The sequence below is a fragment of the Solanum verrucosum genome, unplaced genomic scaffold (genome assembly GCF_900185275.1).
Source record: "Solanum verrucosum unplaced genomic scaffold, falcon-dt-bn FXZP01000069.1, whole genome shotgun sequence".
NCBI lineage: Eukaryota > Viridiplantae > Streptophyta > Magnoliopsida > Solanales > Solanaceae > Solanum > Solanum verrucosum.
In genome coordinates this window covers 619,150-644,052 of record NW_026020102.1, presented here as the reverse complement: position 1 = coordinate 644,052, position 24,903 = coordinate 619,150, and the positions used below count along the sequence as shown (strand labels likewise).

Below are 24,903 nucleotides of genomic sequence, written 5' to 3'. Positions count from 1 at the left end.
GTTAGATTAATTCTTTTGGATGAGGCAATTCTAAATAGTTATAGTCAATTATTGATTATAATCAACATTTTAAAATGAATAAGTTCTACACATTTTTTATTTTTCCTTACTTCATAATTGCTTAACATTTCTATGTAATTTTAGCTATTAAAATATTTATTTCTACTATGTTGATTTATAAAATATTAGAAGTTAAAAACCCACAAGGCTTATGCCTCACCTTGCCTAGACTCACACACACCCTTGCCTTACATGGTTTAAAGTTATAGGCAAATAGTAGAGCAGAAGCCATTAGAAACTCCCATAACCTAATTGGCAATGACCGGAAACAACTCTTCAAAGTTGTATAGAGGACTGATTATGTTTACGATTTCAGAGTGAAAATGAGAGAAAATAGGAAGAATACACATTTTGTAATCAGAAAGTGCAATGATAAAAGACAGCACTTCCTTATACTCTGTGTCAAGAATTGCTCAAGCTTTCATATCCTGACTTTGGCTTTCCTCCATATATCGTTTTACTTGACTTTGATTAATCTCAAATATGAACCTAACTTCTCTCACCTGCGAAAAACAAAACAAGAAACATCTCTGCTAAATATAATTTCACACTGCTCTTAACCTCATTAGAAAATGAAAAGATAATTATTCACCATGCATAATGCCATTTTCTCAAAACATAGCAAACATGTGAATGTATTTATGGAACACAACTACAGTTACAAAATATTACCATTCGCCACTACATTATCAAATCTGTAGCAAATACACCATTTACACACAACATCCGTATAATACAAATTTGGCACCATTTGAATACTAATTACTCATATAATGAATACAAGAAATTTGACAGTCCAATTTGAAACATGAGTATTTTTAGGGAGTGATTTATTCTATTTACCATATCAGAAAAGAGCCCTCCCGTCTTTTACACAATTTAGTCAAGTTGTATTTGTATTTTTGTAGGAAAATCATCGAAAATACAATGGATACACCAGCTAGCAAACCAAAAATGTAGTTGCAGATTGTAAATATTAAAACTATAGGTTGTAGCTAAGGAATCCTAATTAAGGCCTAATGTTAGTTGTTTCTGAAAATTTCCCTACAAAAATTCTACAATCATAAAATGACATGGGCTTTTTTTCTTGCTCTCTTCCCCCACCCTTAAAGGTCTAGCAATGGGCTTTTCATGCTTCCCCGTGCGGTGAATCAAAGTCTCAAACATGGTTAGAGGTGGAAGGTTTTTTCCAATATGCTATCCCTCTAACAACAGGTTTTTATGCAAGCATTGACTGAATATCATAGGCTTTGTTAGGCAATTTCACTGGTATACTTAGGGGTGACAAATGGGTGGATTGGATCGGATTTGAATGAATTGAATATGGTTTGAGTCAAAATGGATTGTCTTATAATCCACCCATATAAAATATGGGTTAATAAGGATTTGATCAAATATGATTTGGACAAAATGATTCTATAACCCACTTAAATCTCCTAAAATCAAATGACATCAAAGCAAAGTTCAATTGTTAATACCCCCCACCTCCTACCCACCCCTAAATTATTTTATTTTTAAAAAATATTTTTTCATAGAAAAAAAAATTTAATGTTCTTTTCTACCCAAAAAAAAAACATATTAAAAAATAAAATAAAAATTCACAATATTTATGTAGCTATTTTCACACTATGTATGTAGCTATTCTCACACACTATAATCTTGTTATAAATAATATTTTGCACTACAATATATGCATTATTTTGAGTTGACAAATAATGTGCAAACCAAATATAAATATGGAGTATCAGAATTTGGAATTGCAGAAATTCATTTTGTATAAACCAGAAATATATAAAAGGCACAATCTTATGAACTATCATCATGTGTATATACACACACATTAGATTCTGATAAGCTAAATTTTCATACTTGCTGTCTTGTCACTCAAGCGGAGTGGTTCATTGCTGAAAAGGTAAGGTCTATACTAACTAATGATTAATCTATTATGGTATGAACTTACAACACTAGTTGCAGTTACAGCCGGACAGGTGCTTTAGCAGATTGTTCAATATCAGATGATAATTTTAGCCTCCAACCACCCCAACCTGCGCGGACTTTCTAATGAAGCTGCCGTACCTTGTCAGATCCTCCAAAAATGTACTCCTTTTGGAGGATCCGACACACACTCATCGACTTTTTTCGGAAAAATTCAACATAAAACATTCATTGATTGGAAAATTCTCTTTTCGAACAAAGTAATTTTCACTAAAAATAGCTAAAGCTCAAACAGCTCCAAATGTCTACCCACAAATTCAATATTACAGAGGCCTGACTCAGTTCTTTGAAACAAGAATAGGATAAGGTTGACAAAACGGTTCTAAATCTATCATCCCGGTTTCAATAAATAACCACTAGATGATAACCTAGGCTTGATATACTTTACTTGATTTAAAAAAAAAAAGAAGGATTACTAGGTTTGATATACTTGATCATAAAAGAATGATTACCTAGGCTTGAGTTTAAGTAACTAAGTCATAACCTTTTAGTCCCAAACTGCAAATGAGTCATAAAATGATAAAAATAACAATTAACTAGGTCATGTGACAAGCTAAGTTAAAGAACAAGCTAATGAGATAGGTAACTCATCAATGATGGAAAGAATACACAATTTACTTGCAAACTGATGCAAGAGGTAGTTGACTTAGAGCCTTCAATTGTCATCAAGATCTCAGGGCTCCGAAGGGAGAAAGGAGGCAACATTTTCAAAAGTACCAAACCAAAATCTGTAAACCTTAACAAGGATATTTGACTAGTTAATCTTGTGTCAAATTAGAAGAATACCTCAATAAAGGAACCAGAAGTGAGGGTTAGACTTTGTTTCGGAAGTACTTCTTTACCATTCACATGAATTGGATATTTTCCAATGTTCTGCAAATGGAATAGTCCATGCATGTCCATCTTTATAGTTGCCTAATCAAGCAATCATGTAAATGTGTCAGTCCATCAACTTATAACTGATCATCACATTTCAAGGAATACAAGGATGCAAATTTTTCTAGGATTTAAAAAAAAAAAGGATAACTGCATTTTGGTCCTACAGTTATTGTTAAATTTTCATTTTCGTTCTTGTAATATTTGACTAAACATATTTAACATTTAATTAACTAAAATGGGTGGTCACTCTACAAAGGAATATGCGGCATTTACACCATCACTAGAACTATATTTCCCTCAAATATGGAGTAACAATGAAATTTAGCATAAAATATTGATCATTAAATGATTTTAACACTTGATAATTCATTAAAGTTTCTGAACATTCATATTTAGAGTCAAAAGTGCACTAATCAATTAATTGAATGTTAAATGCACTTAACCCAAAATTACAAGGACAAAAAATAGAATTTGTTGATATTTGAGGGACTTAAAAGCATTGATATCAAAGGACCCTAACAGCACACTTGAGCCCTATAGCGAGGTGCAAAACATGTTGAGTGCTTCATCTTGCTTTTGTGATCGTGATCTTCAGTGTCGTCATCAAGGCTCCAAAAAGTACATGGTATTACTACTTGCTAACCAAGTCTCACATTCACAAGCAAAATAGTCCCTAATAATACTTATTAAGTTTGGTTTCAAGTAAGGATTTGGTTGTATGACTACAATCTAAAATCATTGTCATTCTATATTGGATACAATCGTACAAGAAAACAGGTGGTGGACATAAAGCTTCTGTGAACTTGAATAGCTTTTTAATATAATACCATTCGAAAATTTAGGATTTTGTGCATTTGGTATTTAAATATTTTATAAACATAATTTTGTATTTAAATTTTAATACTTGGATTTTTGGACTTCGTAGTATCAATATATGATGGTTTAAGCATACTTTGAGTTTGGACTCATGTCGTTATTTTCAGTACTCTACTTAATTTCATTTTTTAATTAATTTTTATTTGGCCCACGACAACAGTAAGACAATATTGCCTACAGTCAATACTCAAGGATACCAATTGAGATTTTGCAAGAATGACCTATTACTAGGTCTCAAATTGGCCCTGAAGTAAACCTCCTGTACAATCTGCTTAACAACACCCTCAGATTCCTTTCCTTCCATATGTAGTTTACAGCTGCAGCCAAGAAAATCCTACACACTTCAGCCCTGCTGCTTCTGCGTTTGCACCGTCCCTCGGCCCATTTTAGTTCCTCATTCCAATCCATACACTCTCTAATGATGGCAAGACATTGTAAGAGTTTGGACCATATGCTAGCTGAATAAGATCAAGAGAAAAACAAGTGGTGAACAATTTCCAGCTCCATGGTACATTGTTGACATTGCTGGTTTACATCCATCTTCCAAAATGCTAATCTGTCAAGTGTATTGTGCTTAGTGGAACCAATCTCAATAGAATATCTATTTGGGAGATTCCTGGTTTCTGCATATGACACTCCTCTAGCTTACTTTCTCAAACTGGCCCTGCAGCTTCTTGTATATAGTTTTAAAGGCTAAGAGAGGTAAGATATAGGATCTCCTCCCATGAATACCCTGCCTCTTCAAAATGCTTCTTGGCCATGAATATTTTCTGGACAACACAGGATGCTTCCTATGGTTCAAGTTGCCATACATCCCTTCCCCTCCCATAAATGGATCCATTTAACCCATAATTTATCCTTCTTCCTGCACATATTCCATAAGAGCTTGCATATAGCAGCTCTATTCCATAGCACAATGTCAATGAGAATAACGCCTCCAGCAGAAGTGGGTTGACAATGACAGTCTTCTCCATGCAACTAGAGCTTTTTGTGAGATCAGCTTTACCAGACCAGAGGAATTACTTGCACATTTGCGCAATGAAAAGAGTGATCTTCTTAGGTAAGAGTAAGATAAGGATCTGTGACCAGTAATTTTGCATAAAATATTATACTCTTAATGAACTGTGTTCTCCTATAATAGGCAAAGAATTCTGTTATCGAAGATGATATTCTCCCAGTTATCTTTTACAACAATGGTGCACACTGAGTAATAGATTATTTCTTTGTACTCAAGAGAACCCTAAGATATCTAAAGAGTAGCTCTTCTCTTGTGAAGCTTATCATGTTTAGTATTTGCTCTTGCACATCCTGTCTCGCCCTTCCAAAATATATTGAGCTCCATGCTTCTTGACCACTGCACTCCATATGTTCTTTGGTTTACTCTTTGCTCCTAGAGGCATCCTAGGTAGGCAGTAGGTATCCCCCTTTACCCCCTAGGATACCAGTCAGTCTGTTGATATCCAGAACTTCAATCACTGGGTAGACAAAACTTTTACCCCAATATATGCGTAATCTAGAAACAACTTCAAACCGGATAAATATGACCCTAGGCTTCAATTGCTCTTTCTCTGCACCACAGAACACTAAGGTGTCATCAGCATAATGCAAATGTGAGATAGTTAAACCCAGAGTGTCACTATTATTCATCCGGAACACCTTGATCCTGTTATTTGACTCTGTTGTTTTCAGCATATCACTCAATCCTCCCATTGATAGTATAAAGAGGAAGGGGGAGAGGGGATCCCCCTGCCATAATCCTCTTTCAGAATGGAAGAAACCAGAGAGGGTACCATTGATTAATACTGAAAATTTAACTGTAGTCGCACAATATTTTAACTAGTTTATCCACCTATTTCCTAAACCCATCCTCTCAAGTATGTTCCACAGAATGTCTCATTTCAGGTGATTATAGGCCTTTTCTATGTCCATCTTGCATAGAATCCCAGGGACTTTAGTTAAGTGCCGAGGCCACCTCAAGGGCTGGTTGTATAGGAGAGAGAACTATCTCAGTATTCGTGTCTGAGAGTAATTTTACCACTCTTCTGTTGAATATCTATCTACACTATTTTATTGTCAGTACTTTTCTTTAGGAATGTGGTAGATATCCTTACGAAGTTTCCAAGTTCTTATTCCAAATTTTTAAGTGTTTAATATTACAACTTTGCCTAATATTTGGGATTTTGAATTGAACTATTCCATTTAGTTTCTACTAGGAGACTTCCAATTTTATTTTATTTTTAGATTGGTAACTGTTTCTATTTCTTTAAATTAGTACTTGGGTTATACTGAAACCATAATTACATAATGAACTCTAAAGGCACTGTCCTATCTCTATAATGAGTCTAAAACATCATTGATAGAGACAGTGTCATTAGAGTAGATCTGATTACACCAAAAACACAAAGTTAGAATACAATTCAATTTTACTTGCTGCATATTACTCTCCCTATTCTCAAAAACTCTAAGATTTCTCTCTTTCCAGACAGTCCACCAAATAGGCAAATAGTAGCAGGAATGATTCTCCAGTTGCTTCTGTTCTTTGCTTGTAATCCTGCTTCTTCCCAACTGTATATGGCCTCTGCAATTCTACCAGGCATGACTCATGAGATGTTTTTGCGCCTTAGGAATAGACTCCACAATTGGCCAGTGACCTTGCACTGGATGAACAAGTGATTGACTATTTCTGCAGTTTCCCCACAAAAAAACATATTGAACACAGTGTAATCCCCCTCTTCATCAAATTCTCCTGTGTCAACACCGCTTCCTTAGCCAGTAAGCACACAAAACAGGCCACTTTTTGTGGGATCTTGGCCTTCCAAATGTGTTTCCAGGGCCCCATTTGGATGCCTGCATAATTGGGTGGTTCAACTTCCTATATGCTGCACTTACTTTAAAAGCTCCATTACTGTTCCCCAACCACTGCAATCTGTCTTTCCCAGTCTCCAAGCCACTAAATTGTTCAATGACGCTGAAGAATTCTGTAACTCTTGGAATTTCCCAATCATTGAGGTGCCTTCTAAATATAATATTCCACCCATGAGGTGTCCATAGTTCAGCTATTGTATTTTGTTGCTGAAGAACCAGAGTATGTATGTCCGGGAAAAGTGTCTCCAGATTTCCTACACGCTTACCGCTCTTTAAAAAAGCTCTGGCTTTATCACAAGTCCATATTCAAGAAGGGCAAACATGGGTAATTCATGCATAGTTTTCTTGTGTCTTCATTAGTAATAATAGTCTTAGCCAACGAAATTGAAAACGATGTAATACATGTTTATACATCCGAAAAATCTGTTGGACCATAATTTGCGCACACAATTTATTTTTGAATATGTTTTACTTGGATATGCATTACTTGAGCCAAGGATCTATCGCAAACACTATCTCTACCTTCACAAGGTACAAGTAAGGTTGCGTACACACCATCCTTCCCAGACCCTACTTGTGGATTTCACTGGGTATGTTGTTTTTGTGGTGGTAGTTTAGTTTCTCATCCGAGCAAGAACTATGGTAATTAAGTCACTTCTATTTAGGAAACAAATTAAATCACTTATGCTTAATTGATTTCTAAGAGTCACAGTGGAAGGATTGATCATTTACTGTAGAATCTAAAGATGAAGCCACGTAAGAGCAGTACAATCATAAAATCACCCGTTTAGAAGAGGATAGTTTTCATTACTTTGTAATTACATAATCGGCCTTATTCAAATTTCTTTTTTTTAATAGTGGTTAAAATGATTGGATTCAAATTCCGGGGTGGTCATTCATAATGGCTAGCAGATCTCTAGGACTCGTCATTTGTAGGACTCTTTTAATTTAGTTTTTTTTCATATTTAGTTTTGTACTTATCAACTTTCTTATCTTTAGGATTGTAGTTATGCAGGTTTTTCTATTACCTAGATTTTTTTGCTATTTGATTTTCAGTCTTGCATGAAAACCACTGGCTATATAAGGGCCAATACAGTAATCAATAAACATCAGTTCATCTGCTACCAGTTCTTTTCTTCTCTTTATGGTAATCAGAGCTCTATTGCTTTACTAAGGTCGATCTTTTCTTTCTCCCAGCTCACCCACCTCAAGCCTAAATTACCCCCAATACGAGTGTAGTCAATGCCAACAACATCTCCAGTACAAAAAAATTGCCCATTTCAATCCGGTTATTCAACTCCCCATCAAACTTGCAAGTAGCCATAACTTTTCGTTGTGGAAGGCTCAGGTGTCCATGCTTATGCGTGGACACAACCTCTTTGGTCATCTTGATGGATCGATCCCAACCCCATCTAGGCATCTATCCATCCATGCTGAAGTTTAAAAACTATCTCTGAAAACAACCTAGCAGTAACTATTTACATCAAGTTCGGTCTCTTTGTGATGAACTTTCCACTGCTGTCTCCCCGTCTACAATAAAGAATTGATTGTCAAGATTCTCACTAGCCTTGGCTCTGAATTTCGAGAAATTTCATCCGCAACCTGCACTTGAGATTTTGCAATCCCCTATGAAGAACTATATGAAAAGCTCCGTGATCATGTCCTTCAGCATAATGAAGTCAAAAAGACACCTTTTATTACATCATTATAAAAAAAAAGGCACCTTTTATTACATTGCTAAAGGGATTACTTCCACTTCTCCGCGTCAGGGCTCCACCAATACTCAAAACACTAATCGATGATCAAATGCGCAGCATCAACAAAATTGTAATTTGTCTTGGCGTAACATTCAGCAACCTCTGCGCAACAATCAACAACAGTCTCCCAACAACAAACTCTACTGCCAACTTTGTGATGGTAGAGGTCATATTGCTCCTGTCTAGCGGACACGCTCCAACAATCATCCTCAAGCGCGTGCTGATTATATTGCACCCCTCCAAAATCAACAGTCAACTCTATGGATCTTTGACAGTGGTGCCACCCACCATATTGCCTTAGACACAGAGTCTGACCACTATGTAAGACTACCATGGCTCCGAGGAGATCGTCATGGGTAATGGTAATACCATTGCAATCTATCATACTGGTAATGTAAACTTTAATGCATATAATCACCAATTCCAGCTTCAACATATCATTTGCTCTCCAGCAATTAAAAATAATCTCATAATTATCTCTAAGTTTTGGCAAGATAATAACTCCTCTGTGGAATTTTTTCCTTTCTCTTATCTTGTGAACTGATTATGGGGGCGCCATTGGCTCACAGATAGAGTAAAAATGGGATGTATGAGTGGCCACCAGGGGATGTTGATGGTTCGCCGAAATCCAATGTCACTGTTTCATACCACCTGTGGCATCAACGATTAGACCACCCTAATCGTCAAGTTCTAAATAAGTTTTTGCATGATTTTTCCATTCCAGTAGTTGGTTCCAAAACTAATATTGTTTGTCATTCATGTTATTGTAATAAAAGCCACAGGATGCCTTTTTCAGAAAGTTCTTTACACAAGCCTATCCATTAAATTTACATTAAAGTGATTTGTGGGGGTTTCTCTAGTTTTACCGATTCACAAAAAACGATACTATGTTTTACTTGTTGATCAATTTCCAATATATATGTGGTTCATACTAAAAGCTAAAATAAAAGTTCTCGAAATGTTTCAAACTTTACATCACATGCTTGAAAGACATTTTAACACAAAATTTTTATCCTTTTACACTGATGGTGGTGGTGAGTTTCAAAAATAAATTCCCATCCAAAAACACATGGAATTGAACACTTAGTGTACCCCCATACACACCACAAAGGGTAGCCTTAGTTGAACGCTGACATCGGCATGTCATCGAGACAACCAGCACCTTATTACACCAAACATCCTTACCTTCAAAGTTTTGGAGTTATGCTTGTCATCAAGCTGTTTTATTTGATCAATAGGATAACTACACCCAATCTACTAAATAAATCGCCTTTCGAAATCCTATTTTAGGTTGTGCCTAATTATAATTCCATCAAAGTTTCCAGATGCCTATGCTACCTGTGGCTCAAACCGTATTTCAGTAATAAATTGGAGCCTCAATCCACACCATGCATTTATTTAGGATTTTCTAATAAATATTACAGGCATTAGCATTTTGATCCTGGTAACTCCAAATTATATTTATACAAGGATGTAATCTTTTTGGAAGACAATTTTCCTTTTCAAAATATTTTTTCCAGGTTTAATAATAAAGTTAATGTTTATTGGGATAATATTTTTGTTGAACCACAATCCAAGGAGGACACTAAATCAATTTCACCTTCCTCATGTCAACTCCCTCCACCAGTAACTACGTTGCCAACGGTCCCTCAACGTCTACAATCTGTCTCCTCCTCCGCTCCAGATAGAAACCTAGTCTTAAACCTAGTCAGTTTCTCACAACCACTACACTGTCTCCAAAATCCCCACAACTCATGAGCAAGCCAAGCTAATTGCCCAATGGAATTTAGCAATGCAAGCTGAATTTGATGCTCTTGTTTGCAACCATACTTGGGATTTGGTTCCATGTGACTCTTCCAAGAACGTGGCGGATTGTAAGTGGTTACTCCAAGTTAAACATAAACCTGATTGTTCTGTTGATAGGTACAAGGCTTGTTTGGTTGCCAAGGGATTTACTCAACGCCCCAGACTTGATTATCATTCCACTTTCAGCCCAGTAGTAAAGCATGCTACTGTCCATCTTGTCCTGACTATCGCCACTCAACTTGACTGGCATGATCATAAGTTGGATGTTAATAATGTCTTCTTGCAGGGTCGTCTTACTGAAGAAGTATACATGCGACAGCCACCTAGATTTGAAAACTATGGGAATCCAACTCATGTATGTCGTCTTCAGAAGGCAATTTATGGTCTCAAAGAGGCACCTTGTGCTTGGTTCACTGAACTCAAAAATTATTTCCTTACTTTGGGTTTTGACAATTCACATTCTGATTCCTCACTTTTCATTATGCATAAATGTGGGTTGACTGTGTATATTTTAGTTGATGTGGATGCTATCTCAGTGGCTGGTAATCACCAGCGAAGTGTTCATAATATCATTGAGGTTCTTTCTCAATGTTTCTCCTTGAAGGACCTAGGGCCTCTTCATTACTTTTTGGTATAGAAGTGATTTATTCTTCTGCTGGTCTTCTGCTCTCTCAAGAGAAGTACACTACGGATCTCCTACATGAGTTAGCGATGGATAACTGAGAAGGTGTTTCCGCACCTATGACATCTGCAATTGTTTTTGATCCCTCGTCTGATGATCATCTAATTGATGGTTCCTTATATCAACACATTATTGGTAACCTTCATTACCTTTCTTTCACTCATCCGGACATAGCTTTTGGTGTCAGTAAGTTGTCACAAGCTATACATCAGCCGTTTATGTCTCACTGGGTTTCTTTTAAATGACTTCTTTGTGATCTCCATTCCACTACCTCCTTTGGTGTACTCATTGCCAAGGAGACTGATCGTAGATTGTTGGCGTACTAAGACTCAGACTGGGCAGGGGATCCTCAAGATCGCCCTTCCACCACTGGTTGTGTTATCTATCTTGGTCGTTCTCCTATTTCATGGTCTTCAAAGAAGCAGCGTTCAGTTTCTCGTTCTTTTACAGAAGCAGAATATCGGGCAGTTGCTGATACTATTTCTTAAACTACCTGGCTCACCCATCTTCTTCGGGAGCTTCAGTTTCCTCTCATTGTTGTTCCTAAAGTTCTCTACGACAATACTAGCACCACTTATATTTGTGCCAATCCTGTTTTGCATAGCCGCATGAAGCATGTGGCCATCGACTTCCATTTTGTGCATGAGCAGGTTGGGCGCAAACAGCTTGAAGTTGCCCATTTACATGCTGTTGATCAAGTTGCAGATCTTCTCACAAAGCCTCTTCAGCATGCTCTTTTCAGTAACCATTTCTCCAAGTTGCGCGTAGTAGACCTCGACGCCAACTTGCGGGGGCATAATAACGGCTAGCAGATCTGTAGGGCTCTTGTCATTTGCAGGACTCTTTTAGTTCAGTTTATTTATATTAATTTTGCACTTATCAGTTTTCTTATCTTTAGGATTGTAGTTACGTAGGTTTTTCTGTTACCTAGATTTTCTCTAAGGTGTTATTTTATTTTCAGCCTTGTATGTAATACACTGGCTATATAAGTACCAATACAGTAATCAATAAACATCGGTTCATCTGCCACCAAATTTTTTCTTCTCTTTAGTCATATAGTATTGTTTTCAGTGTTATCAAAAGCGAAAAGCGCAAAAAAGCTCTAAGGTCCGTGGGGGCTTAAAGCGCAAAGCGCAAATAAAGCGTGGGCTTTAATTGAAAAAGGTGCAAAGGGAGAAAAGAATACAAATATATATGTTTACCCAAGACTAATAATTATAAATATGAATGACAAATATATGACCAAAGAAATTGAAAAAGTACTATGATAAAGTGAAATATCAATTATTTAGTGTCACTTCTTCATAAGAGGCTCATTGGCAAGGAAATGTTTGCCTTAGAACCTTGATGACAACATTGAAGCGCACATAAAGCAAGGCGAAGCGCTCAACACGTTTTGAACCTCGCTTCAGGGCTTAAGCACGCCTTTGATAATACTGATTGTTTCTGGGACTTTTCATTAGAAAACCTTAGGATATTGAAGAAGACTGACTGTTCATATACTTAATTTTAATTTCTGTCTTACAAACTGCAGCACGTACGAAATGACTAGTACGGATAAATGAAAAAGAAAAACTATACTGCAATCAGCATTGAGACATTTTACTTACACATATAAGTTTGTTGAAGAAAAGGTTTCATAACAGAAGATAATGATCAAACCAGGAAATATGGAGCAAATGTTTCAAGAAACATAAAATTAATCACATAATCACAATCATGGTCAATTGTTCGATCAACTATTTCTTTATCTGCCTAGAAAAAATAAATTAAACTAACTCAAAAATATGAGATCAGTTGAATAATTAAAAGGCACTATTGATTTATACAGCTGGAGTTCAAGCAGAACGTACCTGTCGCCTAGAAATTTTATTATCACGACCTTCTCTGCCCAAGTCGATGTCAACTTTTACATCTACAGATTCTCTTCCCAGCAGCACCTGAACCCATAAATCCAAGTTTGAATTTCTGTAGAACCTTTGAATCTTAAAGGAACACAACAGAAACGAATTTGGAACTTAAATAGGATGCTAGACAGTAACAGCTGATTTAACACTTTTGGCAACATCATAAATACTCTAAATCTTTGAGACTCACTAATTCAGTATCTCTAGCTTTCCCTTCAACTTTTGACCTAGCAGTAACAATTGCAACATTAAGGGTAGATCATACTTTGAGTATGGACATCTTGCAACAGAAAATATAGCTCAGCATTTCCTCTCATAGGTTCGGTTTCCATATACTCCAAAGACAAGATGTGACAACCCTATTTAACTCTCTCCAACTGAGTGAGCTAGGAGTGATTACCAAGCAGAGAGAAGATGAAGTCTACTTGGCAAAATGAACATACCTGCATTTAGGAAAATCATTCAGAAGCCACACATTATGTAGCTCTCTAAAGTTTTGTATGATTAGGATAATTTCCCACCATACCTTCACCATTTCAGTCAGGCATTTCGCCCAACCTCTTCTTTCTCCCATTTTGTTGTTTTTAATTTGGGGGGATGAGGGGTCAGGGGAGGGACTTGGGAGGAAAAGTTTATCTAGCAGCTAATCCTAAAAAGGCATTAAGGTCAAACATCTTTAAAAACGGAACTCAAGAAAAACATCAAATGAAGTGAACAATCTACATGCATATCTAGATAAATTTAGCTCTTTCTTTATTCATATAAAACACAAAAAACAATTATGAACAGAGAAATTGAAAAGAACATAAAATTGAGTGTGCATAGCAAGAGTATATCAATCAAGTACGGAGATTCTCAAAATTACATTTCAACTACAAAAGATGCAGTTTATCTTTTGTAATTGAATCGTAATTTTGAGAGTCTCCAAACTTGATTCAAAAACCTACAAAAAATGCAGTTTAAGTTTCTAATTTAATCCAGTGACTAAATTTTTTCTTTTCCTCGTAAGTTAAGTAACTAAGTTTCCTATACTCTATCGTGATTCCTATTCCTAAACACTATAGCATCCATAGAAATTCCCTTCTTCTAAATAGCTGGATGGCTTTTATGGTTATCTCTAGAATTATAGCCCAAAACTCCTCTTCCTATGACTTTCCAGAATCAACATCTTCTTCTATATAATTCTGAGAACTTGTAGTGAAATTTGGATTGGTCCTCCTTCTTGCCTTGAGCTTAAGCTTGAAGCGGTTTGATTCAAATACTTATCAATGTGACAGTTATGTATATTACTTAATCTCGTCCTTTTCATGATAGAGCTCACGAGTCTCACAAATTGACCTAATTTAAGTAAAAGGTGGCGCTTCATTTTTTTGTCAAGGTGTGCATCTAGCCTGGGAAGCGCCTAGCCAGCTTTAAGCCTCAATTCAAAACTTAAGCGAGACTTTGACAACACTACTAGGATTCAAAAAATGGGAATTATCCAGACAAATTATCTATTCTAGTCTACAACATAAAAAAGAGATTTGATTTTTTTCCATAGTAAATAACCTGTCATCTTCAAGTGTATCCAAATAAATAACACAGGGATCCCTATACCATTTGAACTCCAATATGGATAGGAGTAAGCATCACTCGAACCTAGTTTACATCTCTCTCCAGGACATGTACTTGTATGCACATGTATATTTTTAAATGTATACATATACACATAAATACATCCATACATACACATAATATATTATGATTGCTTCGTGGGAGGGCCATGAAGGCAGACACTTCAGCAACTTTAGTACTTAAATAAGGCCTCAGCCTTTCTCCCGGTGGTTCTTCTCCGACCCACTGGCAGACCTTCTTCTATCATGTATGACTTGAACTTGTCTCGACTCTCTTCATTTGACAAATGGGGCTTTGTTTAGATGGTTTGGTGGCTCAGCTTTCAATTGAGAAATAAGGGAAAGGAGGGAAAGCTAATCAAGCTAGTGAAGGGATTGGGATTTGCCTTGCCCTAGTACACCAACCAAAAAGAAAGATTTAGTATTTTAATCTTTCCGCTAAACTAGAAATCCATGGTATTAGCAATACACAGCTTAATACACAATAGAGTGTATAACTAATGCTTGCATTAGTTATACATAGGTTGGAAAAGAGTACCAAACAAGGTACTAGTAATACACAAGGCTAATGCATGCATTATTATTCCTAATACACTCTACCAAACGACCCCTAAATGTAGAACAACATTTTAATGCATGAAGATTCAACATGCTTGACACTGTTTTGTGAGAAATAAAAACACTAGAAATATCATTAAGATGTGTATATACATTATTACATGGAGCCTTATTTATAGTTAGATTCTACCTAACACATAAGAATCGTTATCCATTTGGGACACTATATACGTTAATATTTTAATACTCCCCTCAAGCTGGTGCATATAAGTTATATGTACCGAGCTTGTTGCATATGTAACTAATACGAGGGCTAGTGAGGACTTGGTGAAAATATCAACAAACTGATCATTTGACTTCACAAATTTGTAACAATATCTTCTGAAAGTATCTTTTCACTAATAAAGTGACGGCAATCTCAATGTGCTTAGTCTTCTCATTAAATATCGGATTTGATGCAATATTGCTTGATTATCTATACATAAGTTTCATCCAATTAATTTCTCCAAATTTCCTTTCTCCAAGCAAGTGGTTGATCCAAACTTAGCGCATAGGTTGTTACAACCATGGTGATATTCTGCTTTTGCTCTACATAAATCAACCACATTTTGTTTCTTGCTTTTCCAGAACACCAAATTACCTCCTACTAAAACACCATATTCAAATGTAGACCGTTTATGTATATCCAATTATCTGCTCATAACATCTGATCCTCGAAGAATAGTTTTTTGCCTGGAGCTGACTTTATATATCGTAGAATGCAAACAATTGTATCCTAATGACTAGCATAGGAAGAATATATAAACTAACTTATGACACTCATAATAAAAGATATGTCAGGTCTAGAAATTGAGGCGATTGTAGTGAGTGAATGTCATGTAAAGGTGTGCACTCCAATCTCATGATTATGCCACATGCATGATTGAACCTCATCGGCAAAGGGCATACCCAAATTTGCATAAAATTTTGCACTAAACCCTGTTCAATCCAAACATCTTTTCTCCCAAATTGAAACTTACCTTTATTCATTTACTTTGTTGCATCGAGAATAAGTGATAAAAGTTAAAGAAAGATATCTTTAACGAAGGAAAGTAATGTTGCGACATTATCCGAGAACGTCGGTTTTGATGGTTTGCTGTGAATCGGAAAAAGATCATTCTAATTGTGATCTCAAATTGTTGAGATGAAGAAAGAGAGAACTAAGGATATAATGCTTATGCTCAGTTACGGGAAATGGGTGGAACGTCACTGTTATGGTCCTCTATTATGGATCTAGTTAAGGGATGTTGCAAGATAAAATCTAAAGTTTCTTCCTACGACCTATGGTGCTAGTTCGTTAAGAGAGAACCTACAATCTCTTGAGTTAGAGCAGTGTTATCAAAGGTGCGCGCTTAAGCCTTGAAGCAAGGCTCAAAACATGTTGAGCGCTTCGCCTCGCTTTATGTAGGCTTCAGTGTCGTCATCAAGGTTCTAAGACAAACTTTTCCTTGCCAATGAGCCTCTTATGAAGAAGTGACACTAAGCAATTGATATTTCACTTAATCATATTTTTTTTCAATTTCTTTGGTCATATATTTGTCATTCATGTTTATAATTATTAGTCTTGGACTAAACATATACATTTGTACTTTTTTCTCCCTTTGCGCCTTTTTTCATTAAAGCCCATGTTTTATTTGCGCTTAAAGCCCCCACAGACCTTAGAGTTTTTTGCGCCTTTCGCCTTTGATAACAAAGTTAAAGTACTCAAAAACTGAAATGACTTTTCTGCTTATATTTCCCGAGACAAAAGATAGTTTAGATACAACACTTATAAGATAACTACCCCTAAAACCTAGAACGAACGAAAAACTGCACTATTACAGGAAAATAACTACTACTAAAAAGAAATAACTACTGCTGTAACTATTGGATGACTAAGGAGTGATAACATTACTCTCCCCCTTCAAATCGCGCTTGTCCTCAAGCGCTAAGTGCGGAAAGTATTAGTGTTTCCCTCCTTTCCAGAAAACTCTTCCTCATCGTCTATAAAGTCAATCTAGAATAATTTCTTGCATTGATGACCTCAAGTGAATGGTTTATCACAATTGAAACAAAGTCCCTTAAGTCGCCTTTCCTTCATTTTAGATTTGGTCAGTTTCTTCACAAATTTGGCATGTTGTTAAAGTGAGAAATTTGTTGTCTTGGATTTGCAAGCATCTAACAATTGCGAACAAACGAGTTGTTCCTTGCGTTCATAAAGCAGGGATAAAATCATCGTCATAGCCAAATCTGGAGGATTATGCAACTAAACCTCAATTGCTATATAAGACCGCTGATATAAAGTTCATTTTTTTGCGACTGAGTGTACCAGCCCATGAAATTAGCTGCTCAAACTTTTCTTGGCACTCTACCACAGACCCGAGCAGGCATAACTTAGCCAATTCTCCCAATTTTTGACTTCTGATTGGTGGCCCAAAGCGAAGGTTACATTGACGTTTGATTTCATCCCAAGATGGTTGAGGCATATCTATCTCTAGTTGAAGAAACCAAAGTTGTGCATTGCCTTCTAAATGAAAAGAAGAAAGTTCAACCTTTTCTTCTTCTAGAGTTTGTTGGTGTCAAAGTGTTCACATCTAATCAACCATCCCAAAAGGTCGTCTTGGCCATTAAATCATGGGAAATCCAACTTTGTATGCCGAGGAATGATGAAACTTCCTCTACTTTTGATCCTGACCCTCCTGCTGCTTTATTTTTCCCTTCCAACCGCGATTCTGATTTGTGTCTTCATTTAAATCAGTATTGACCTTAGAATTCCTAAATCCTTTGCGAGTGCATCCAAACAAGCATTTATAACTTAAATTGGTTGCACGTTCTTCTTGGAACAAGTTCACCAATTGTGCTAGTTAATGTTGAATTTGGTCTCCCATAGCTCCCGGCTCTGATACCAAGTTGCTACTATCCCTTGTTATGGATCTAGTTATGGGACGTTGCAAGACAAAATCAGAGTTAATGTTGAGTGAATTAGGAGTCTGGAAAGAGGTTTTCTTTTTTCTACCTATGGTGTTGGTTCGTTAAGAGTGAACCTGTAGTCTCTTGAGTTAAAGTACTCAAAAACTGAAATGACTTTTTTGCTTATATTTCTTGAGACAAAAGATAGTTTAAATACAACACTTATATGATAATTACCCCTAGAAACTAGGACATGACTTCCTAACATTACTAGAATGAAAAACTGCAATATTACAAGAAAATAACTACTACTAAAAAGAAATAACTATTATTGTAACTATTGGATGACTAAGGAGTGATAACAGTCACACAGTACACAAGAAAGTAGGTAAAACTAAACTAGTTTGCTTTTTTTAATGGCTACAATGCTATGTGGGAACTTGGAATAATAAAATGGAATAGCAAAAAAGCATTTTTTGGAATATCAAACCGCCAATAGTAAAAAGTATAATTTTATTTGTTTTGAAATTGATAACTTAATAGTAAAAAGTATAATTTATGTTGTTTGCAGTGACACAGTGAGTAATGTTTGTGGATCATTTATTGTGACAAATTTTATGCCAATAGTAAAAAGTATAATTAGTGTTGTTTGTGGTGACTCAGTGAGTAATGTTTGGGGATCGTTTATTGAGACAATTTTTTATTTGTTCCAATTATTTTTTGTATATTGAATATATTGCCAATTTATAAAAATATGAAAATTCATGGGACTTGTGTCCCACCTCTCGAGGCCTCTACCTCCCCTGTATTACATTAAATGTCTCACCTCACTCTCCAGCCTATTAAAACACATCCATTAAACATATGGATGTGTATGATCAGACAAGTAGGATCAATAGTCAAGCTTTTACTAATAGTCTAACAAGGTATTCTATAATTGAGTCAGAATGAGTTAAGTCTGTCATACCTCTGGTTTTCTAATAAAATGCTTTGAGTGAAAGCCAATTAAAACAGCAAAAGCTCCACGCGCAGCAATCTTTCTCTGTTTACAAGCATGATCAGCCTGCTCTAGCCTGATGATCTTTCTAATAAAATCTTCATGCTGATACTCTTTGGCTGAAAATAAAATAAAGAGACGGACCAAAGAAAAGAAAATGGATGACATACAGTAAGAATGCACCAACAGAGGTTCGAAAATTATTCCAAAGGAAACAACCAAAAAGAGCCAAAAAAGCTGCCAAAGAAAAAGTGGAGGAAGTGAAAGAGTAGAAAGGTAACTACAAACAGAATACACTAAGTGGTGCAGTAGAAACAAAATAATTAAAGACTAGATCAGTTGTTCATCGAAATTCATTAAAGTAATAAAAAATAAATCATTCATTGAATATAATGAAACTGGGACTCACCTCTCTTACTGGAATACATATCCTGTCCATTAGGGCTCAAATCCATATCAAGGATCTGTAGGATGATGGAAGGAACTGGTTAAGGTCAACAAATACCTATGATGGTGTACAAGCTCATATACCAGAAAATAAGATCTCACCACAGCTTCAACATCAGAAAAGTAGGGTATGTCCTCATCGCTCTCATAAAGAAGATCTTCCGAATCTGATGAACTATTGTTTGCACTTGCTTCAGGGATTGTAGTTTTCCTGAGAACAGTTTCAGCAAGTGTAGGTCCATTCTTTTGAAGGATGGTGGTAGTGTCATGTTCCTTTGTGCAAATAGCATTTTTCTCCAAGCACTTGGACGCATCAGCAGCATAAGTCCAACTGAGATTTTTACCCTGTCCATCCTTTGCGGTATTTTCTTTAAAATCTCCTTGACAGGCATTTACTGCACTTAAGTTTCCTGAAATGACTGGCCTTGGACAATCAGGAGTCTGCAGATTCCTTTGCACCACATGTTGACTATTCTCATTGGGCAACTCATGCTTAACTTTGTGATCATGACTGAACATTTCGGCCTGTGATGGTGGTTCATTCATCTGATATGAATTACTGTATTCTGAATAACAATTTTGCTCCTTTTTCTTCAAGACAGCTCGTCCATCATTGCCCTTCTGATTATTTGACAAATCTTTCGCAGACGAGGATAATGGATGATACGTCTCATCATATTTCCAATGTGCCATTGACGGAAATGATGTTGACGGCATTAGAACAGGAAGAAAAACATCATCATTGCTAGGAACATCTGGGTCCTCAGTGCTTAATACGCAGCAAATAACTCCACCACGCATTTCAGGAAAAGCCGGATTGACAGTTAATGCGGAGGATAGCATTTGAAAGTCTGAATTGGAACCTGGAGGCTTATCACTATAATTGTACACACATTTGTCACCGGATTCTTTGGGACAACCATCAAGAATAGTAAGCCCTTCGTCTGGAGCATTTGAAGCCTCTGATACACTTTTGACAGTCAAGTCACCCACACCATCAGGACAATCCAAGAGAAGTGAACTCAAGCCCTCATAATAAGACTTATTAATTGTATCATTTCCATCAGGGTCATTGAATAGCAGTTCGTCCTCTTCTGTAAAGTCCAACAAAGATGCTGACAACCCAGCTATGTAGTCATCAGTACTAGGTACGGAATTTCTCAGTTCATCACATGACATATGGTCTCTCAAGTTGGAGTTTGAACTTACAACGTCGTATTCTGATGCATCCATTTTATTCGAATTGCCATCAATAGGAACTACAAATGTATCCTGTATATTCTGCTCTTCCTCAAAATCAGGCAGAGCCGGAACAGAAATATCTCCAATTGTACTCCAATCTGGCATATCAGGTGCAGTAGGTGAATAACCAAGATCATGAAATGTCAAGTCACAATCTGGAACTGGTGAGTTCAAGACCTGGTTTTCAAATCGAGAAGAGTTTCTCACATTGTCATCACATTGATCTCTCATAGGAAAATTAGATTCTAAATCCTCAGCTTCAAATAATCCACAAACTGGCAATTCACTCAATTCCCCAACAGTGCTTTGTCTCTCAGCAAGGGCAACACTTTCTTCAACAGCATCTGGAAAGTTCTCAGTAACATTAAAGCTGCTAAGTGGAACATCTCCCTTATGATTGAGGAGACCAATTGGAAAACCAGGAGAAGCAGTTACACAATCATTAGCCCAAATGGAATCATCACACCCATGTTCAGAAATGCAATTTTGTATGATGTCGAAATTTGATTGTTGATTACCGAAGGCATCTCTTATCGAATCCATAAATGCACAATCCATTGACTGAGGCTCGTCATTGTCACCAGCTCCGCCAAGAAAGTTCATATCCATCGAGTCAAATGGGTTATTACGGATCCTCTTATGCATAGCATAGTAACTTGAACGGATACTCTCAGTTTTTCTCTTTAACACAACAGAGTTTTTACTTTCCCTTGCATTCTCAAACCTATTACATTTCGGTGTTGATGCAGAGCGGTCCAACTCAATTATGAGTGCTGATGCTTCAGCAGAAACAACCGTATCATACAGGAGAGCATGCCACCGATCTTGCAATTCTTGAACGGTAAATCTTTGGGAAAATTGAACTGCACCTTTTGCAAGTGATTCCAAAGAAGCGCCAGCCTAGAGAAGGATGGAAAGATGATATTATGATGCCAGGGTGAATTAAAAAAAACAGCACAGATAGCTATCTCTTTTTTTTATATCACTATAGTCCTCAATGGAAGTAGATCCACCAACTTAAACTTATTCTGCACTTTGAGGAAAAACATTATTGATACTGTAAAAATAAGAAAAGAAAAATTGATGACACATTTATAACTAAGAAATTGGGTGCTTATTGTAATTAAGCTTATATCTCATCGATTCTCAGTTCCACTTCCATCAATTACCAAAGGTACTTTGAAAAGGATTTTTTCAGCTGATATGTCAAGAAACTCCAAGTATGGTTTTGTTATGTTACACAATTATAAATAAACTAAACAAGGATGCAAGCTCCTTTTATCTTTCTTCTACAATGGGCTTCCTAATGCAATATAAAGAGAACCATCTTCTTTATCTCTTAGTTTATACAAATTGAGAGGCAATCAGAGGTCTGTCCACCAGATGATTCATTCCGCTTGAGATTGGAAACCCTTTCTTCCTTGTCCACTAACATAGTATGTGTCTATTTTCCAACTCACAAAAAGAATGACCAGGTCAAATACTTCATTCCTCTCATATAAGTACCTCCATAGATAGTTCCCTGGAAACCCAGTTCTTCCCTTATACTGTCCTTGATTGAGCAAGACCTACAGGTTCACCAATTACCAAAGTACATAGGATATAACTGTAAGCGGAGCAACAGTTTATCTTGATTTTAGGGCAGTTTTCAATAATTCATTAAGCTAAGATAATAAGCCAGCAGCATATCTTCTTTTATTTCTTTTTCTTTTTTTGGTTCTTGATAAGTAAGGTTCTTAGAGCACTAAGTTAGTGATGGCACTTAAAAAGAGGCCTGTATACCAAAAGGAGGGGGACATCCCTTGATAGGGAAACATATCTAGCATTGCAGTAACACCCAACAGTTTAACAATGGATGAGAAGGATCTTTTATTGCTTTTGAAACGGTGAGAGAATATTGTATAGACAGCTGAAAAACTAGATAGATGAGAATATGGATGACTCGGCTGAGTAATATTAACAACTTTTACATACTTTTGACACTGACATGGTGTTTAGAAATGAAATGTTTGACTTATTAAAGGGGAAAGAAAAGCTTAACAATGTGTCAAAATGGTCCTATAAGCATGCACTAGTTATTTTATATCCTATAGTATTTACAGCAAAGCAAAGGGTCATATGCCAAGTACCAGCTCTATTGATTACTATAATTTACTTTATTTAGACCATAAATGCATTTATTTTTCAGGCATTATCCCAGGACAAAAGTCACTATCTCACTCATGAGCCCAAAGAAAACACAAGAATCATGAAGTACAAGTACTTCAAGGAAAACAAAAAGTTCCAGATATTTGGAACTACAAAGCAAAATCACCACTATAAAACCACCAAGAGAAGCAAAAATAGAAAAAAATGAGCTCTCTTTGAAGATCCAAAAACTAAGTTCTACAATATACCACCTAATATTATATTGTAAAGCACCATTATTTTATTGTTTTAACCGTGTATCCGGGCTGGCTAGTTTGCCTGCACCTCAACTAATCCCACGAGATACTTGCAACCTCCCACCAGCCGCAAGTGTTCACTAAAGCTAGGACATATGTGAAGAAATCAGCTAGTGTTTTTGTCTCTCGTGGATTTGAATATAAACACTCATATTTCTCAACACACTTCATGACCACTAGGCCACACCCTTGGGGGCTTGTAAAGCACCTTTACTTTCCTTATAAATTCGTTAAGAGGAAAAACATAAGGGCCGGTGAGTAAAAAACCCCAGAACAGCTTTTCTAGAATAAACTCCGGAAACAGAGAAATAACCACTAAAACAAGCATTAATCCTAAAACAGATGGGATGGACTACACGAATCATCTGTATCCATTGAGTTGTACTGCACACCTTACATTCCCGGAAAAAAAAGAGCGAAAAACATAAGAACACGCTAATTCTATTACACTTCAATTACAAAACTAATGGGTGTGAATCCTCTATATCGAAAAAATTCATCCCAGGGAGAAAAACACAAGAAGAAAAAATAGCAAACGTGTTAAAATTAAACGGAGCGAAAGGAAAAGATATGTGCATATAAATTCATGGAGTTGCAGACAGAATGGTTTAGTACCTCAATGGCGTTTTTAAGCAAAAGGTCATCTTCAGGAATCCAATGAAAATATGGAGCCAGAGCTCCCATGGCTGCTGCTGCAACTTCGCAAAAATTCGCTTTTCTGTTTCTCTCTTCGGCGCGCCGCTTTTTAATATAAACTCTTCCTTGTATAATACAAAATAGAGGTCTTTTTCTTTTCCTTTTTTTGGTTTTGCCTTCCCTCTCCTCTTTGAGTATGTGTGAGTGTAATTTTCAAATAATTATCAGAATTTTTTACATAATTTTTAAATATATAAAAAATTAAGACAAACAAATTAAAACGCAAGAACCATTAAAAAATTATAGAAATACCCTTAAAAGCTCAAGCAAACATATATAAAGTGTGGAAATACGAGTGATGCAGATATGTTGATCATCACATGTGTGATTATCCACACTTATATATTAAAATAGATATAACCTCTTTAAGTTTTTATCCTAAAATGTCAGCAAATTACACTAGGTGTCACCAAATATAATGGTTTTGATTTTTTGTTCCTCACAAGAAAAATCTTTAAAATATATCATTTTCTTCAAGTAGTTTAAAAGTACATCTTGCCCCCTACACCTCAAGTGTTTTTGGGTGAAAATCATTTTTTCCCTCAACTTTGAACATTAATTAAACTCTCCTCTTTTATCCTACTTATAACTTTTTCTTTAAGTTCATTAATATTATAAGTAGAATAAAATTTTATGAATTTATTACAAAATATAATATTATTTTTATGATCATTATTTTGATATAATGTGCATAAGCATATGTATATGTATGTATGCGTATATTTTTGTCTTTATCCACTCTTTTATTACATGTGTTTCATATTTACTTGGTCCTTCTTGATATGACAGCCCTTGAGAACTTTTAATTAGAGGTATATTTTACTAAACTAACATTGTTAATAATGCTATGAAACTTTAATTTTGAATAGTATAAATTTATGTAGTTATTTAAAACTAAGGGTAGGAATAAAAAATATTTTGATTTCATAAATTGGACAAGTAAATTGAAACAACTAATTTTAGAATGACTGTCAAATAATATAACCGTGGGGATATTCTCTATTGTCAATATAAATAAACAAGTTTTGATTAGCATTAATGGAGTATTACATAAATTATAGTTTGAAATAATTTAATATCAAAATAAATACAATCTTTAAGTTTTGACCTTAATTAATTAAATTAATTATTTTGTATTTCCTACATCAAAA

At 35.9% G+C, this 24,903-nt stretch overlaps 1 protein-coding gene across 1 annotated transcript; it reads right to left on the bottom strand.

The window, feature by feature from the left end:
* Window positions 1-457: 457 nt before the first annotated feature.
* On the bottom strand, window positions 458-23,773 carry LOC125825056 (uncharacterized). Its single transcript, XM_049504401.1, has 7 exons — window positions 23,672-23,773; window positions 19,473-21,512; window positions 19,333-19,387; window positions 18,894-19,042; window positions 12,774-12,860; window positions 2,842-2,970; window positions 458-563 (listed from the first exon to the last, which is right to left on the bottom strand). Exons 1-7 carry the CDS (start codon window positions 23,738-23,740, stop codon window positions 474-476), a joined length of 2,619 nt encoding a protein of 872 aa, XP_049360358.1. The 5' UTR covers window positions 23,741-23,773; the 3' UTR covers window positions 458-473.
* Between the last annotated feature and the right edge of the window lie 1,130 nt (window positions 23,774-24,903).

Coding starts and splice junctions, on each gene's coding strand:
- LOC125825056 (XM_049504401.1), bottom strand. CDS start 23,740: ATGGGAGCTCTGGCTCCATATTTTCATTGGATTCCTGAAGATGACCTT. Junction 19,388..19,472: donor TTTCTGATGTTGAAGCTGTG/GTGAGATCTTAT, acceptor ATCATCCTACAG/ATCCTTGATATGGATTTGAG. Junction 19,043..19,332: donor TATGTATTCCAGTAAGAGAG/GTGAGTCCCAGT, acceptor TTTTATTTTCAG/CCAAAGAGTATCAGCATGAA.